The sequence below is a fragment of the Bradysia coprophila genome, unplaced genomic scaffold (assembly GCF_014529535.1).
Source record: "Bradysia coprophila strain Holo2 unplaced genomic scaffold, BU_Bcop_v1 contig_324, whole genome shotgun sequence".
In the NCBI taxonomy this organism is placed as follows: Eukaryota; Metazoa; Arthropoda; class Insecta; order Diptera; family Sciaridae; genus Bradysia; species Bradysia coprophila.
In genome coordinates, this window is record NW_023503584.1 from 1,205,366 (window position 1) to 1,222,309 (window position 16,944).

At 37.1% G+C, this 16,944-nt stretch overlaps 2 protein-coding genes and 2 long non-coding RNA genes across 4 annotated transcripts; 1 reads left to right on the top strand and 3 right to left on the bottom strand.

Moving 5' to 3' along the window:
* Positions 1-81: 81 nt before the first annotated feature.
* LOC119079347 lies at positions 82-577 on the bottom strand. Its single transcript, XR_005088155.1, has 2 exons — positions 314-577; positions 82-239 (listed from the first exon to the last, which is right to left on the bottom strand). It is a non-coding gene; the product is annotated as an uncharacterized LOC119079347 (long non-coding RNA).
* LOC119079346 (importin subunit alpha-6) lies at positions 561-5,968 on the top strand. Its single transcript, XM_037187176.1, has 8 exons — positions 561-704; positions 1,457-1,639; positions 1,709-1,933; positions 1,993-2,213; positions 2,278-2,544; positions 2,620-2,959; positions 3,032-3,191; positions 5,377-5,968. Exons 2-8 carry the CDS (start codon positions 1,457-1,459, stop codon positions 5,559-5,561), a joined length of 1,581 nt encoding a protein of 526 aa, XP_037043071.1. The 5' UTR covers positions 561-704; the 3' UTR covers positions 5,562-5,968.
* Positions 5,969-10,978: 5,010 nt separating this feature from the next.
* Positions 10,979-11,600, bottom strand: LOC119079348. Its single transcript, XR_005088156.1, has 3 exons — positions 11,518-11,600; positions 11,232-11,450; positions 10,979-11,170 (listed from the first exon to the last, which is right to left on the bottom strand). It is a non-coding gene; the product is annotated as an uncharacterized LOC119079348 (long non-coding RNA).
* A 3,739-nt stretch (positions 11,601-15,339) lies between these two features.
* LOC119079351 lies at positions 15,340-16,901 on the bottom strand. Its single transcript, XM_037187180.1, has 4 exons — positions 16,703-16,901; positions 16,520-16,626; positions 15,744-16,452; positions 15,340-15,676 (listed from the first exon to the last, which is right to left on the bottom strand). The coding sequence occupies exons 1-4, from the start codon at positions 16,703-16,705 to the stop codon at positions 15,434-15,436; spliced, it is 1,062 nt and encodes a 353-aa protein (XP_037043075.1). The 5' UTR covers positions 16,706-16,901; the 3' UTR covers positions 15,340-15,433.
* Between the last annotated feature and the right edge of the window lie 43 nt (positions 16,902-16,944).

Here is a 16,944-nt window from a genome sequence, read left to right on the forward strand (position 1 = left end):
ATCCTCAAGGAAACAATAATGACCTTTGAGATCTTGGTGAAAACAACTAGCGCCTGTGAGATAAAAAATTCTTAAGACGACTTAAGCAGGTTGTTCCTCAATCAACCATCGAATTTATTTCTACAAAATCACAACGAGTTACCATTTAAAGAAATTTAATCTTCCGAATGCAAATTCAGTCGTTCGTGGATTTCCTTCACTGTACCATTTTCAATTGTTGCCAATCCACCGATCAACGTCTGCAACATGACAATAACAGTGTGACAACAAAAATTCAAAACACATCACAATGCACAAGAAAATAAACACGGACCTGGACCGCATCCTTTACAGCGTTGTACTCTTCCAGTAATTTCATAACTTCCGTCTTGTATTCACTTTCAGTTTTCGGACACAATTTCCTGAGCTTATCCTCCAAACTCTTCTTTTGCTCCAACAACTTGTTCTCGTCCATTATTTTCGAATAACAACACACAAAACGTGTTCTTGTACGTACAGTCCAGCTGTTCATCAAAGAACAAAAACGAACGCAATTTCAAAAAAAAAAAAAAAAAATCAACGATCTCAGCTGGCGTCACCAGCTCCATTGACAATTGAGTGACACCATTCAGTAACACCCCTCTCATATTTTTTCAGTGATTTTACAGATTTCGTGCAAACCGAAAAATTTTTATTGAAAATTGTTCGAATATTTGATCAGAACCGTAAGTTAATTTCAATAAATTGTTGAACAAATGCCACGATTCCGATCGGATTCGTGTGCCAAAAACGGAGTTACATGTGCCAAATTGAAAAAGTCAAAATGTTAGCGAATGACGAAAAGATCGAAAGTGTCAATTTAAAGATGGTTGTCAAACGAGGACTTCGTTTTTGGTTTCTTTTTTTCTTCTCAAAACGTCGTTTTACCTTTCCTACGGTCAGACTGCCTTAGCAGATTCGTATTGAATTGTTGCTGGTTGCCGAATTGGACGCAATATATTGCTTGTATTTTGCTAGCTAGTCGTTTAACGTAGTTCATATGGTGCTGAAGTTGAACGAGTATTTTCTAGAACATGTTTGACGTGTTGTGTTCCAAGAATTAATCATAATTTTCGTCGGTCGTAAATCACATTTAGATCGTTAAATTTGCAGTGAACGACCGATTGTTGTTGGTGGATGTGGAATTTGCACAAGCAATTTTCGTGGCTCACCATTCAACCAGAACATTTTAATTGAAACGCAAAACACATTTTTTTGACGGTGCATGCATTCAGTGTAAGGGGAAACAAATTTTTTGTCCCATCGAACACTTCATTGTTGTCAAACTGAAGATCAACAATTTTATGACAGCCGAAGGTCATTTGACTTGTCTTCTAATACGATTCACACTTTCAGTTCTTATGAGAATCCATTTGACAATTTGTGATCCCAACTGTCCGGACCCGTGTACGGAAAACTAAAATTTCCCAATCCACAGATGTCTAGCACTGCACACAAACATCGTTACAAGAACGTCGGTCTCGATTCGTCAGAAATGCGACGACGACGGGAAGAGGAAGGCATTCAGCTGAGAAAACAGAAACGCGAAGATCAGCTAATCAAACGGCGTAATGTTGACATAACTCACGGAATGGAAAATGACATTGACTCTTCGGTTCCGGTAAGTTTTGTTGGCCCACCCGCCCATGGATTTGAATTTTAAAATAAATATTCCTTCCGTTCGCCACAGGACATTGACCTTGAACTAGCAAATTCGAACAATCCATCGATGATAAATGCAGCAATGATCCAACAGTTGTACAGCAACGACGAAGGTTTTCAACTGGCTGCTACGCAAAAATTCCGTAAATTGCTGTCACGAGATCCGAATCCGCCGATAGAAGAAGTAATCAAAGCAGGAATCGTGCCGAAATTTGTGGAATTTTTATCGAATGGCAACAATACAACGCTTCAAGTGAGTAAACGATCGGAAGAGCCGTACAGAAACCGTGACCGAATGTTTGTCATTTTCAGTTTGAAGCAGCATGGGCCCTGACAAACATTGCATCCGGTACATCAATGCAAACTAAAATGGTAATTGAAGCCGGCGCAGTTCCCCTGTTCATTGAATTACTGTCGAGCCCGCACGATGACGTTCAAGAGCAAGCCGTTTGGGCATTAGGCAATATTGCTGGTGATTCGCCGGAATGCAGAGATCACGTTTTGGATAAAGGAGTGTTAGCACCATTATTGCAGTAAGTCCATACAGATCCGACGATCGACCGAATCTCTAAATTCAAAATTTCCATCCGCCCGCAGAGTTCTTAGTAGTAACAAAGATCGAATTACGTTAACGAGGAACGCAGTGTGGGCGCTGTCTAATCTGTGTCGCGGTAAAAATCCACCAGCCGATTTCTCAAAAGTTGTACGCGGACTACCCGTCTTGGCTCGATTACTTTTCCATTCTGATCCCGATGTTCTGAGCGATACGTGTTGGGCGATTAGCTATCTGTCGGATGGACCAAACGACAAAATTCAAGCAGTCATTGATGCAGGTGTTTGCCGACGACTTGTAGAACTTTTACTGTAAGTCGCTTGGTCCTTTGATTTTTAGCCGGGGCTTGGATATCGAAAATTGATTTTGTCTTTCCGTTCATGCAGTCACAACGTACAAAATATTGTATCAGCAGCTTTGCGAGCTGTTGGCAACATAGTCACTGGAGACGATACACAAACACAATTGATTTTGAATTGTGGCGCTTTACCATGCATATACACGTTACTCACATCGGAAAAGGAGTCGATTCGCAAGGAGGCATCCTGGACGGTTTCGAACATTACCGCCGGCAATCGACAACAAATCCAGGCAGTCATCGATGCGAACATCTTTCCCGTTTTGATAAATATTTTGAAAGTGTCCGAATTTAAGACAAGAAAAGAAGCGGCATGGGCCATTACCAATGCGACCAGCAGTGGAACAGCCGAACAAATCAAATATTTGGTAAGTAATGCGAACTGCGTGGCGACAAGGATCAATTGGAATAAATTTTTTAATTTCGTTTTTTTTAATTAGGTTTCCGTCGGCTGCATACCCCCGATGTGCGAATTATTGAACGTAATGGATTCGAAAATCGTTCAGGTCGCCCTCAATGGACTAGATAATATACTCAAAGCCGGCGAACTTCACAACACAAAACCAAATCCCTATGCCGTGCTGATCGAAGAATGTTATGGTGAGTACTTTGACGTCACTTTGTTCATCGATGAGTTTTGAATTTGTGGTTCGTCAGAGCTATGTCCAACTTAGATTAAAATCTACTCCTTCGCTCAGTCCAGGCCAGATTATCGTTCACATTTAAAATTATTTTTTTATCTAGTTTATAACTCGAATCATGCTCAGGTCGACATGCTGAACTTCAATTGTATCACTTGAATCTGAATCGATTACTTCAGGTTTAATCTGATGGGATGGGTGATCTTGATCCAAAGGACAGCCCCAATTCACGTTGTCTGAAAAAAGGTTTTGCAAATTTTGTAGTCTAGAAGCTTTGTTACCTGAACCTGACTGATATGTTGGACATGAATTAAATGCCACTCATTCCATTGAATCGTAGAATCGAATGACGTTCTCTATCCGACCTACTACCAGTCTTTAGGTCATAACTAACAGGGAGGTGCGGGAAAACAGGTAAAGTAGGAAAACATGCAATAGCTACTGTTGTATGTTCAAACCCGATTTTCTTAAAAATTAAATATTTTATTTCGTCTCGTCTTTCATTTGACATATCGCACACCATTTTTGACCGAAAACATCCACAGTTATGCTAGAAAAGTTAGCCAAAAATTCGCAAAACAAGCTTTCTTGCAAATAGCTACTGATCGACCAACAAGATTTTCCTAAAACTGAAATATTCCGATTCGTTTCGTCAACAACTTTCATTTGAAGGGAAACAGGCAAATACTCCCACTGTTTTGAGACCTAACGCAACAAAAATTATTAGTTTTACTTTGGCTTATGGCTACTCAACGGAAACTGCTAAAAAACAGTAACAGAAGTTTGGAGTCAAGTGTTTTGCTTTGTTTTGCCTGTTTTTTCAGCATTAGTTTTCGCTCAAAAATGGTGTGCGATACGTCAAATGAAATGTATTGACGAGATGATTCAACGAACCGATCTTGTTTTTGCACTCGTCTAAAAATTGGTTTCTGCTGTGACTAATCGAAAAAAATGACGTCGACCATCAGAGTCCCTTGATTTAGCATTTAGCACAGCATTTAGCGATGATTTAGAATTTAGCGATGCCCACCTCAACGGACAGTACTCCAAAACAGCGACAGAAGTTTAAAGTCCAGTACCTGGACTGGAACAGTGTTTTCGTTTTGTTTCACCTGTTCGACTGTTTTTCACTAGCTTTTCCAGCTAATCTCTAAATGTTTTCGCTCAAAAATCGGGTGCAAAATGTCAAAGGTATTGACGAGACGAAAGAAAATGGGGTTTGTACGTACGACAGTTCGCGACAAACCAAGCAAAACTGCATATTCGCCTACATTTCCAGTTTTACCGCACCTCCTAGTTGATTCATCTAACTGATAATGCCGTCGCACCAGTCTAAAACTTGGTTTCTGTATCGATTTCGACGAAGCATTAGTGGCTAATCGAAAAAAAAGATACGTCGACCAATAAGAGCACCGAAATCGGACGCATTTTCCATTGGAGTTTTTTAAATGTAAGGTATTCGACCCTAGAAACCACTTTCAAATAAATTCTTCGAAGCTTGTACGGCTAGTGTGAGGTCATCATAAATCGAAAACATGTATTTTTCTTACAAACATGTATCCAGTTACATGAGCCGTACAAGGTCGTGTGGGGTGTCATTAGAAAGGTAATTGCATGTACTTTCAGGGGACTTCCAGATCCCAATAAGACCCTATTTTCCCCGAAAGTACATGCAATTATCTTTCTAGTGACACCCCACACGACCCTGTACGGCTCGTGTAACTGGAGAAATTTCTGTGATAAAAATGCATGTTTTCGGTTTTTGATCACCTCTGACTAGCCACTAGCCACACAAACTTTGAAGAATTTTTTTGAAATTGGTTTTGGTTTCTAGGGTCGAATACCTTACTGTCATTGTGCCCAGGGCACATATAAAAAATTTGAATGAAAAATGTTTCCGATTTCAGTCTGCTGTTTTTCAGAAGAATCACTTTAAAGTCCCTCGATCACATCATTTAGCGATGATCAATTTTCGGAAATGGACTTTCTGGGTCATTTTGGATTTTAAATAAGTTTTATATTGACCCCAAAACGAAACGATTTAAGGACAAAACCGAAAAAGCAAATTTAAACTCAATGACACGACATGCACACACAAATGTCCCGTATTAACTATGTAAGTTTTTCTCATTTTGTTCCCACAGGCCTCGACAAAATCGAATTCCTTCAATCTCATGAAATCAAGGAAATTTATCAGAAATCATTTTTCATCATCGAACAATACTTCGGCAGCGAAGAGGAAGACACCCGTGTGGCTCCATCATCCGACAACAATCAATATCAATTCAGTGCCGATCAATCAGTGCCAATGGGTGGTTACCAATTCTAAAAGGAAGAAGAAGAAGAAAAACTTGAATTTCAAAGCAGAAGAAGAAGTGAAAGATGAAGTTGAAGAAGAAGTAGGAGTCTTGACTACCATTTCCACAATAATGAAATAAACAGTGAATGAGTGCCGGTGTGAATAGTTTTGCATGAATCTTCTTATGATAATGGCAAATAGTTCGTTCAGTTAAATAATTTTCTTTTCTTTTTTAAAAAATTTTATGAGCATGTGAGACTGACTTGTTCGGTGTATAAACAGAATATTGTTAAAAGAAAACGTTGGAAATTCATTTTTGGAAATTTTTCCATTTTTTTTTTCGTCGAGTTATTTGGCGCAATTATCAACGTGATTGATATTTTGCTTGTGAGAGCGTTGTCAAGTGTAAAAAAAAGTTGAAAGAAGAGGAAGAAAAACTATTTTTGTGTATAACGAGTATTAGTACGTAAGCAAATAGATTGTAAGTTGTAGGCTTTTGAAGAAAGAAAAACAAATTACCGCGAGTTCAATGTACATAACGTCTTCGTTCAGTCGTGCTATACGCGCTCAGTGTGCAGATAGATGCAAGCCGAACGAGTTACATTATAATCTGAGAATACCAAATCCATACAGTAGGTCACTCTCGTTTAAAATAATTTTTTAACAATTTTTCACCCTTTTGAATGGCAAGCATGGCATGTCAATCCGTACGATTAAATTTGATTTCATCGGATGTTGGCGTTTTGCAATTACAATTAAAAGCAATTCCTTAAAAATCCATCGTTCAAGGGCAAACCGGCAGATGTGTAGACATGCCAGGAAGATTTGAGTGGATAGACACAGTCGAGGACGATCTCCGTCGGAACATTGATCGATGACCTATCGACAATGATGGTTGTTGCAGTCATTGGACTGGTATTCCACTCAATTTTGATCACGTAAGTTTTAACTCCATCATTTCATGTCACCACTGTGGTGAATTGGGTCGAATTGAGGTAATATGGTAGCAAAAAAGGCGTTATTCCTTTGGCGGAAAACACACGAGCGATTTTGCGTTGATGGGATCGACAATTATGATGCGTTTTTCATTGGAATTCGATATTCACCACAGGTTTAACAATGGAAAAAGCAGCATAATTGTCGATCCCATCACCGCAAAATTGCTCGTGTGCTTTCGGCTTTAGCTTCGAATAGTTCCTATAGTTTTGTTATTAATCAAACAAACCTTCTTTTCCGCTGACGACTTAGACACTCAGCCTCGCTAGGGTGGGGTGTTGCGGCACATTCGGACATTAAGGTCTTTTTTCATACTAATTATGCTTAACCTGAGACGAAAAGATCAGGAGCGCAAATTGCAAGAACCGAATGTCCGCACACAGAAACCAAAACAGGACTCCTTTTCACATTTATTGAATTTTAAAGAGATATCCTTCGGAACGACAAACAGAGCTATAGCTCTTCCCTTGCCCGCACATCACGTAAAGTTGTGTACAAGTCGTGAATAAACACCAATGATGGTCCGGGGATATTACCAACATCTTTAGATCTGTAGAACGTAGGTCACACGTCGTAAATCAACAGCAGTGTATAATTCTTGACTAAAAGTTAAAACCTTCGTTTTTTGCTGCTAAGACGAAAATCTGCAACACGTTCTTCCACAGATAACGTCCGCTGTTTTTCAGCTCTTTGAGAGCGTTCTCCGCTTTGTCTTCTACTTTGGCGTAACACTCATATTCTGAACATCACAGCACAGCGTTTCGGCTTAAAGCCAGATGCTGCACTTTCGGATGATTCCAAAGTCTAATTGTATCTTCTGGGTTTCCTACAAATGTTAAACGGTTGCAATGAGAAACATGCAGTTCTGTAAAAGGCCTTTGGGCTAGGTACAGCCAGGTCTAATATTTGAGAATTATTTAATAATTTTCACTTCCACGGCAATTGTTAACGATGATAATGTCGTAAGTTTCTGCGATTGCATTTTCAGTTTATGATTTTTCAAAAGGGAATTCGATTTCGAAAAAACATAAATTTTGCGCCAATAATCTACGGAAACATAAGTGGTGAAGAACAATTTTTACAGTCGAGGTACACACCCACCACTCTCTTGACCCTGCCATGCTAAACAGTGGATTTTTGTTTCGATATGCGTGCAAAAAGTGATAATAAATTTTTGAAAAATGAAAGGATTGTGCAGTGTATGTTAGTTAATTGCAATAGTACAAGCTTTTTTTTCGTTCTAAATAAACAATGAAATGATTAGGTAAATGGGAGAGATGTAATTAAAATGGAAACAGTGAAAGTGAAATAACCAAAACGAGTAACTCAAATAAAAACGTAGAAATCAAAAGAGAAAATAGTAGAAAAAGAAGAAAATAAATTAAAAACTTAACGGAAAGAGAGGATCATCTTAATTAAACATTAATGTGTGTCAATTTCTACGAAATGTCAAGCCGGACTTCAGGTCCGACTCAGCAAGTGTGTAAAATGTTTAAAAGAAAAATATTTTCCTGAAAGGGTTTTCCGAGATATTGTAAGGGTTCCCCTGACTTTTTAAATTGTCGAATTGAGGACTGCTGGTCCTAATAGAATATTGAGGACTTAAGGAAGTTAATTGGTCTGAGTACAGCGAATTTTTTGTGACTTCTCTGACCGTAACTCGAGCGATTTCTTGCCACAACTTTTCTGTGTAGACTCGCTATGAAAACTCCTTCACAATGAGTAATTACAAGATAAATTCCCAATTCTTTTATAGGAGAAAGCCTGTCTAAAAAGTACACAATTTCCACATTCCCGAGACGGTTTTCCACCGGAAAAACTATTTTTTCAAATAAGAAAGATTGTCTCTGGAATATGGTTATTGTTTCGAATCCTCAATATTCTAGTAGGTCCATCCATCTTGATGACAATTCGAAATTTTGTAAAGTCTGGACCCCTAGAATATCTAGCTCAGAGATCTTGTAAATTTTGTAAAAAATTGTTTTGGAGAAGCACTAACCTTGCGAGAAATTGTTTTGCATTTAAATTTTCGTAAAAACTTTCTGAGTGGGTCCTGAAGTCCGGCTTGACCTTTTGAAAAAATTGACACACTAAAAACATTCAAATTTGAGACTCATGGAAGGTAAATTTTCATGTCTAAGAAAATCGTCTGTTCTGTTCAAAGGGTCGCTACTGTGCATATAACTGACAGGATAGATACAGATCACTTCGCGTGCTGTCAACTTCTCAGACACTTGGCACTTTTAAAAAGAAAATCTAACTTGACAAAAAAAAACAATTTTCGTCGTAACCTAAGTGTCCCAGAAGTTGACAGTCCCCCGAAATATCCTGTTCGGAATCTGATGCATGGGGCTAAAACTCAGATTTTATTTGATATTCAATATGAAGTGGTCCCATGATTTCATGCTTTTTTAGCATGATTTTTGGATTGTCTTTAAATTAGACCTAAGTAAGAGAAGGATGGATTTATTTTCCAAGACCTGAAAACTGACCTGCCACGAGCCTTGCATGAATTTTATTAAAAAAGTTTAAATGTATGAGAGCCGTAAAATTTGGTATAAAAATTAATAGCAAGAAGAAAAATTGTTGATTGATTACACCTGAAAGGTGAATTTAAGAAGAAAAATGGAAATTAAAAACTAAGATTTTATGAGAGTCCGATTGGTGAATGATGATGAGTCTTTGAATTGAAAGTCATGTGATAATTAAATTCCTAAATTAAAACAAACAAAAAATTAGAGTAAATCACTTAGATTGTGTCATTATTACTAACTAAATAAAGAAAACTTTTTTTTAGAAACGATTTTACAAAATTATTTTGTTTTTTATTTAAATTAACTTTTTTTGTATTTCAAACTCTTTTCTAATTCAAATATAATTTATTCAACAAAACAGAAACGTAAAATTCTAAAATGCGAATAATAAAAAAACACAAAAAATCTGTCAGTGTTGCGTAACGATCGCAACCCTATCTATAATTGCTCTAATTAACTTTAGATTCGATTGATTGATTGACCAATTTATGATAAATTAAAGCAAAGTGAAAATAAATTGAACGAAAAATTTCTTACTTATTTCAATAATTGTATAAATGGACGAAAATGCGGAAGATTTTCTGGATTTTCTGAATGAATAAAGACGAATGATTGGAAAAATGTGTTGCGTTTGACTGAATCAGGAATTTGTTAAGGGTGGACAATCAGTGAACGGTAAAAGTGTTGTACATATTGTACGTGGTTAGTGTTTTGTCATGGTTAGGCCCGTTAAGCCCGCAATGGTATGGTTTTATTTGACCTTTTAACGACTGCATAAAATCAGTATAATTACTGAGTCGAATACTTCTTTTTATTGTCCTGAAATTTCGACAACATTCGTATCGACGATTTTTTTGAAGAAACGGTGAATTCTTGACGAAAAAACGAGTAGTCGTAGCTTCTTCAGGAACTCACTACTTCTTAAGGAAGTGGTCGTTTCCTAACATTTTTTTTAAAGGAATATTTCTGCTGAAGAAGCGTTGACTACTCGTCAGGAACTCAGTCGTTTTATAAGAAAGTCGTCGATACTCATGTCGTCGAATTTTCAGGACAATCTTCCTTTTGATCTAAGTAGTTTCATCTTCAGTAGAGTGATAGCAAATCTTTTCCTTTATCACACATTTTTCTATACAAGATCGTAAATCGTATCCAGAGCTATCGCCTAAACATTTTAGGAAAGTCTTGGAAAATATCACACTCAGGTCATTCAAAACCAATTCAATTGACATAGTAAACATAGTACAACTCGGCAAAAGTACGAAATCAGAATGATTCTCTTGTCATTTGTCTTACATTTCACCGATCGTTGCAACGCATCGATCAAAAAACTTTCGTAGCAGCCTAGCAATGGTATGGGAACGTTTTGCATTTGCAATTTCATGAGAACACTTTGTGTGTTTCGGTACAATTTGTAAGCCTACCTTTCCCACCTTATCCATAGCAGATTAAAACTCTAAACAGGTCAATTTTAGCTTCTACCTGATGTGATAACTTGTTTCAAGATGCAACCTGTCTCTCCCTCTGCAAATTATCCTGTAAATTCATTCATAAGTCTTTTCCTCTGGCTTATCACAAAATGTTTAAGATGTGACACTTGACTGTAAATGAAACAAAAATGATTCGTTCAATTTCGTTTAATTCTGTTAACACGCGCCTTAACACAAAAACACTGCAGAAAATACGACAGAAAACGTGTTGTGATCATCTGGACCAAATGAGTTTTTTTTTTGTATATAATTTAACCAATTCTTTTCCAAATACGAACTGCTTGATTACGAGGCCGAACTTCACCTGCAGACTGTTTAAATCTCAAGGCCCAATGATTACGAGATACTGGTGGATGGGCACCAGATGAAATTCCTGTACTCAATTCATCGTTCGATGAAATACCGACATTATAAATATGCTTCCCTCTACTCATCGTTTGTACATGAGTTATTCTCGGACTGTTTTCAGATTGCGTAATACCAAAGGCCGACGACCCTCCTCCAAGTACACGGAAGAATAGTCCAGCGTAAGTGTCGCTTATGTCTTGCCACGTGAATTTCGACCACAAACTATCGGGTGATTGTTGATTAGAAAGTTGTACATAAATAAAACCAATTGGAACTAAAAAGAAAATCTTGTCGATAAGATCAATAACAAAGAATGAACTTTTATAGAACTTTACTTGGATTAGCTCCTAGTCCCGCTACTTCAGCACCTGTTTCGTTCAATTGCGTTGACAGCCTTATTAATTGAGAGGTTTGAACTGCGATCAGTTCTAATTGAGTACTTAACTGCACAGAAAGGCCATTCACTTGGTTTTGTAACGTCTCTACAGTTCTATTCAAAAATTTAATACAATCTTCAAAGTACCAACCGTCTGCAGGACAAACAGATTGAGATGCTATGTTACAGATATATGTATCAGGTCAGTGTTAGACTAATTACTTTTCACACTATGCTACACATACCCTGGACGTTGTAGGTGGAAAAACCGATTGTAAGTAAATATAGAAGGATTATTCCCATATTTCTGCTTTGATTTCGAAACGTGTACTTAAAGCTAATTATTCTTTCCGCACATATTTATAGAATGTTGAGATAAGCCGTATCAATTTCATAACATTATACAAAATTTACATTCTGATTTCAAATTTTTTGTATAAATCTACTTTTAAGAGATAATTTTTTTTTTATCACATACGCGCGGTGTTCGGATGTCAAAATTACTTCACTAGAAGTTTAATTCAAACATTACACTTCAGGTCTATGTTGTTGTCTCGTTTTCGCTTATGCACTGAGCGAAATTTCCTACGTGCTATGCGTATATCATTCGTGCCCCTGTTAAAAAGTGTGGTAAGGTAGTTATACAGCCGGCTCGAATATAATACGTGCGAGAAGTATTTCTCTTCCACAAAGATTTAAAAATATGAGTTTTATTGAATTCATCTACGGTAGACACCATATTAGCAGCTTATAGTAGTTATTATGTATTTTAGCAGCTATTGGTAAAAAATATTTCAAATTAAAAATTAACTGCTTCGGGAATTGAACCGGGGACCTCTGGATCATGAGCCAACGATCTTTCTAATGTTGCAGTACAGTAGTGTTGGTTGACATTTCTTATTGTTGAAGCGTACTTTAAAAGCCATATACGTGTGTGGCGTATAAGTTACGCATAGAACGTTATAAAGTATCGCACATAAATAATTATATGTCGTTTTTTAACATAATTGAATTTAAGTCGACTTGATAGTTAGATTATCAAAATGCTTATAATCAATTTCAAATAATTCCAACTTAAACAACTTCCTGATATGATTACGAAATAAAACTACTTCACAAAAAATGAAATTATTTTGTCGAGATTTCTTTAATTTACTAAAAAACAATTTTGTAGTTGATCTTCTTCGTGTTAAGAAATATAAATAAATCTGATCCAAATTCAATGTTTAAGACCAACATCCACTATATACGTTAAACATACGTTATGTGCGTTAAATTTCCGTCCCACCCGTAAGTTATTCACATTCCACGTACATCACTACAATACGTAGCACATGAATGTTCAAATCTGACAATCAAAATACGTAACTACGTTGTCAACGTGTCCCACGTATAGAAAACATTGTCCATGTATCATATATGTCAATGATGTATATCATACCGTTTCGATGAATTTTACACATACGCGGAGTATTGTCTGAAGTTTCTTTTTCTGGGTGTGTGATAAAATAGAGTACCACTTGTCACTATCAGTCTCGGCAAGCCTCGACTTCTTCGTGACAAGTGTGTAATATATATTATCTGTCTAGAACGATAATCTCGAGCTTATCCCTCTAGGGAGTTTTTGTTTATCTCGATGTATCTGTTCTCGACAGATAAAATATGATATGCACGCACCTATTGCCAGACCGTTATTTTGACGTGTAGGCATTATGACCCACGCCTTCGGCTAGGGCAATAATGTCCTACACGTCAAAATACCAATCTTGGCAACAGGTGCATAATATATATTATCTGTCTAGAACGATAATCTCAAACTTATCCCTCTAGGGAGATTTTGTTTATCTCGATATATCTGTTCTCGACAGATAAAATATGATATGCACCTGTTGCCAGACTGTTATTTTGACGTGTAGGCATTATGGCCCACGCCTTCGGCTAGGGCAATAATGTCCTACACGTCAAAATACCAATCTTGGCAACAGGTTCTAGACAGATAATATAGACTGATAGTGACAAGTGTGTACTCTATTTTATCCAGGCCTCTCACACCTCCTTATTTCCTTATTTTTCCTTATTTTTTTTAAAAACCTCCTTATTCCTCCTTATTTCATTAAAAAATCCTTATTTTCCATATTTTTCGCAAATTTCATCGACACAAAGAACTATAATAAAAAGGTGGTGTCGTAGCTCATGATCGTTCCAACACGTAGAACTATTTGATTTAACATATAAATCACCCTTAACATTGTCTCAGACATGCGTCCTTATTACAAACAATTCAAGGTTTTAGTCTTATTTACACTTACTTCTTTCAAATTTATACGTTTATACTTTCACCAATTTATTATTTCGAAATTCGAACGGGAAAGAACAGCTTTTGCAGTTAACGAGATCAAAATCTAATCCAGCAAGTTTTTAAACTTGAGGGTGGAGTCAAGTTAGAATTTCCGCCGTAAGTACGTCTTAAATTTCAAAAATTTTGTCGCATCGAAAACTGATTGAAAACTGCCACCCTACAAAAACGATAGGTACGTCAAAATAAACAGTAATTCGTTTTATTTTGAATTTTGAAGCGCACTTACAGTGATAATTGGTAAAGCTAAGCTAAGCTTTGCTAAGAATCTAATTCAAGCCTTAAGCTCGTCCAAAATATTCAAATTTTCATCGTGATAAAAGTGAATTTTACGATACAACTTTACAAAAGCGATACGTCAAAATAAAGTTGAGGCGGACTTCCGATGTTAATTGCTGTATCTTAGAATAATTTCGATTTTTATCGAAAAATTTCTCCTCATTTTTCCTTAATTCCAATAAACAATTTCCTTATTTCTCCTTATTTTTGTGCTAAAACCTCCTTAATTCCTTAATAAGGAGTCCAAATTTAGAGTGAGAGGCCTGATTTTATCACATAAGCGAAAACGAGACAACAACATAGACCTGAAGTGTAATGTTTGAATTAAACTTCTAGTGAAGTAATTTTGACATCCGAACACCGCGCGTATGTGATAATATATATTATAGCATAAGCGGTGTGATTCCCCGAAAAAATTATTCACCTAGGATATACAAACAAACATTATTTCTGTTAATTGTCAAAGTGTCATTCGCATATCTTGTTGTCTCGTTTTCGCTTATGCGATAATAAATATTATGCACGTATGACAAAGCGGTCGAGGCTTGCCGAGTCTCACTGTCTTGATCACTGTAAAGTAGTGATTAGTGTAAGCGTGTTTAATGCATACCCACAAAAAATTTGAATAATGTCAAGGTGGTCCTGAACCTGAACAAGAAAGAAGTCTTATGAAAATGTACCCAAAAAATGAAGGGGTTCTGCAATGAGATTTGCATTTCAGAGCATAGTAATCAATCGTCAAAAGTCAGGAAAAGATTAGAATTTAATTAAAATTTAATTCCTACAGGGATTAGGCCCAAAAGGGATTACTCATTTGGGCATAATCTATATAGCAATGAAATTTTAATTCTAACAAAGATTCGGTCGCCTATTGTTAATCCCAAAAAGGTTTAGCATGCTTCTTCTTCAAACATTTCGCGCAGGGCTAAAAATGTTTTGTATTATTTTCCATTCATGTCTGATGTAAAGTGAAACTAAAAGTGTAGCGATACCTAATACAACCCAAGCTACGAAAGAAATCGACATGAATACAATCGAATCAAATCGAAACTCAACTTTTTATTAAAAGCGAGCGTATCGGCATATAACGATCGAATCTGTTACTTCTTTTGTTTAAATAATCGCTCTTGGTGTTTTCCATGCCAAATCTTTTACTTCAATAATTCAACTTTACCACATCTCTTAAGAGATTCCTGTTGTCGATAATAGGATGAATATTATCTTCGTAAGATTCGGGGAACTGAGTCGCATCCCGTACACATTCTGGTAACAGATGGCTCGATAAATTTTGGATTCGAATGGGCTTAATTTTCTTGCTTTGATTCGCTCAGTATTTCTACGAATAATCGGAGTTCTAGATGCATTTCCCAACCAAAATCAATTCCCTGGCGCAGCACTCTTATTTCGAGTATGAAAGACGACACAGCTCAAGTAAAAATTTGTCGAATTTGAATTTTAATTTAAGGTTCGTCCGAAAAGATAGGCAACAAATTACAAAACATGACAACCATAAGTTAGGGATCTTCTTATTCCTTGTTCAGCACAAACACTTGATCGGTAACGCGTGCAATCAGCGGATCCAAAATGAAATTTTCCATATCACTCCAATTGGAACGTAGATAATTTTCAACCAAATGCAACGTATTGGCGTAGGAACTTGAGTGGCTGTTGTCGGTTAATTGCATCGTCAAAAAAATGATGGATCGATCAACCAGTGGATTAAGTCCGTCGCAAAATACATGAAAAGCCGGAGCAACTTTGCTGGGTACCTGCACAAACGAAACGAACTAAGTTTACTTTCCACACTTTACAACCGAGTCAGCCCCTCATCGTTACCTTATTCAAATCATGCACCAACATAACGCCGCTCTTTTCCAATTGATTCTTAAATTTCGTAATCACCACTCCGTAATCGGTTTTCATTTCATGGTGCGCCAGATCGTCGGAACTCAGCACCAAAGCGTTCACTTTCGAGTCCATGCAATCGGTAGCTCGTTCGACGATACTACGAGTAATTTTATTTGCAGTTGGGATGTCCTCATAAGCCAGCAGGAAAATTGATGGTTTTGTTGGTATGTTGTTCAGTACACTTTCCACGCCGTGTTCCAAAGATTTCCATAACATTTTGTCTTGTTTGGGAAAATCTCGTACTGATTGCTCGAAGCTGCAACGCAACGGCGGCCTCTTCATATCGCCACCAATTTGAGAATGATTCGTAAGGTAAAAGTAAACTGCCGCCAACATCACAACAACAACACCAATCCCTACAAGCACAATCTTGATCATCCCTTGACTTTCATCGGCCTTTTTTGGAAGTAAAATCTTTTCGCTGGTCTTCCACATATTGACCTCTTGAACGTTTCCGTCCGGATAATATTTCACATTCTTCTCCTTTCGGCAGCGACTGACTTTAATTCCACCGCAGTCAGCTACATCTGACGAACTATTTAGCGTTGTATTTAATGATGAATTCGTATCTGCATAACTCTCTAGTTCAATCAGTTCTTGGTCAACATCATCTTCTTCTTCACCTCCACTCAAATGTCTATTGACAGAAAAATACAAAGTCTCGGTTAACCGTCAACTTCTTCAATCGAAGCGCATCCACTTACGGATATAATTCGTTCTCATTCCGTCTAATTGGCGATCCATGTGATGGACTATAGCTACCGCGTTGAGCGGGACGTATGGGCCTTCTCGACCTGATTGTTCTCTCATCCTAAGAAGAAAAATGTTACGAAGATGGTCAACGAACAAATAGTCAAGGTAAACAAGTGTAAGGTGCACGAAATTACCATTTTGTTGGTCTAGTAAATTCACCAGAACGAACGGGCGATTTAGTTGACTAAATGTGCAATTTAACAAAAAAAAAATCTTAAATCAAACGTAACATGTAAACATGCAAGCAGTGCAAACGGTGCAAACTGAACCAAAACAAGCGTTTTAGGTGTTTTAGGACTTAATTCATTACAATCAGTGGTGCTATAGCTGGAAAATGTACTAAAATACAGCTGTTGCTGCCAGACAATTATATAAA

Excerpts from the sequence above, each read along its gene's own strand:
- LOC119079346 (XM_037187176.1), top strand. The coding sequence starts at position 1,457 with ATGTCTAGCACTGCACACAAACATCGTTACAAGAACGTCGGTCTCGAT. Across the intron at positions 2,214-2,277 it reads GTGTTAGCACCATTATTGCA|AGTTCTTAGTAGTAACAAAG; the intron begins GTAAGTCCATAC and ends ATCCGCCCGCAG. Across the intron at positions 2,960-3,031 it reads CCGAACAAATCAAATATTTG|GTTTCCGTCGGCTGCATACC; the intron begins GTAAGTAATGCG and ends TTTTTTAATTAG.
- LOC119079351 (XM_037187180.1), bottom strand. Across the intron at positions 16,453-16,519 it reads AATGAGAACGAATTATATCC|ACATTTGAGTGGAGGTGAAG; the intron begins GTAAGTGGATGC and ends TTCTGTCAATAG. Across the intron at positions 15,677-15,743 it reads TGGTGCATGATTTGAATAAG|GTACCCAGCAAAGTTGCTCC; the intron begins GTAACGATGAGG and ends TCGTTTGTGCAG.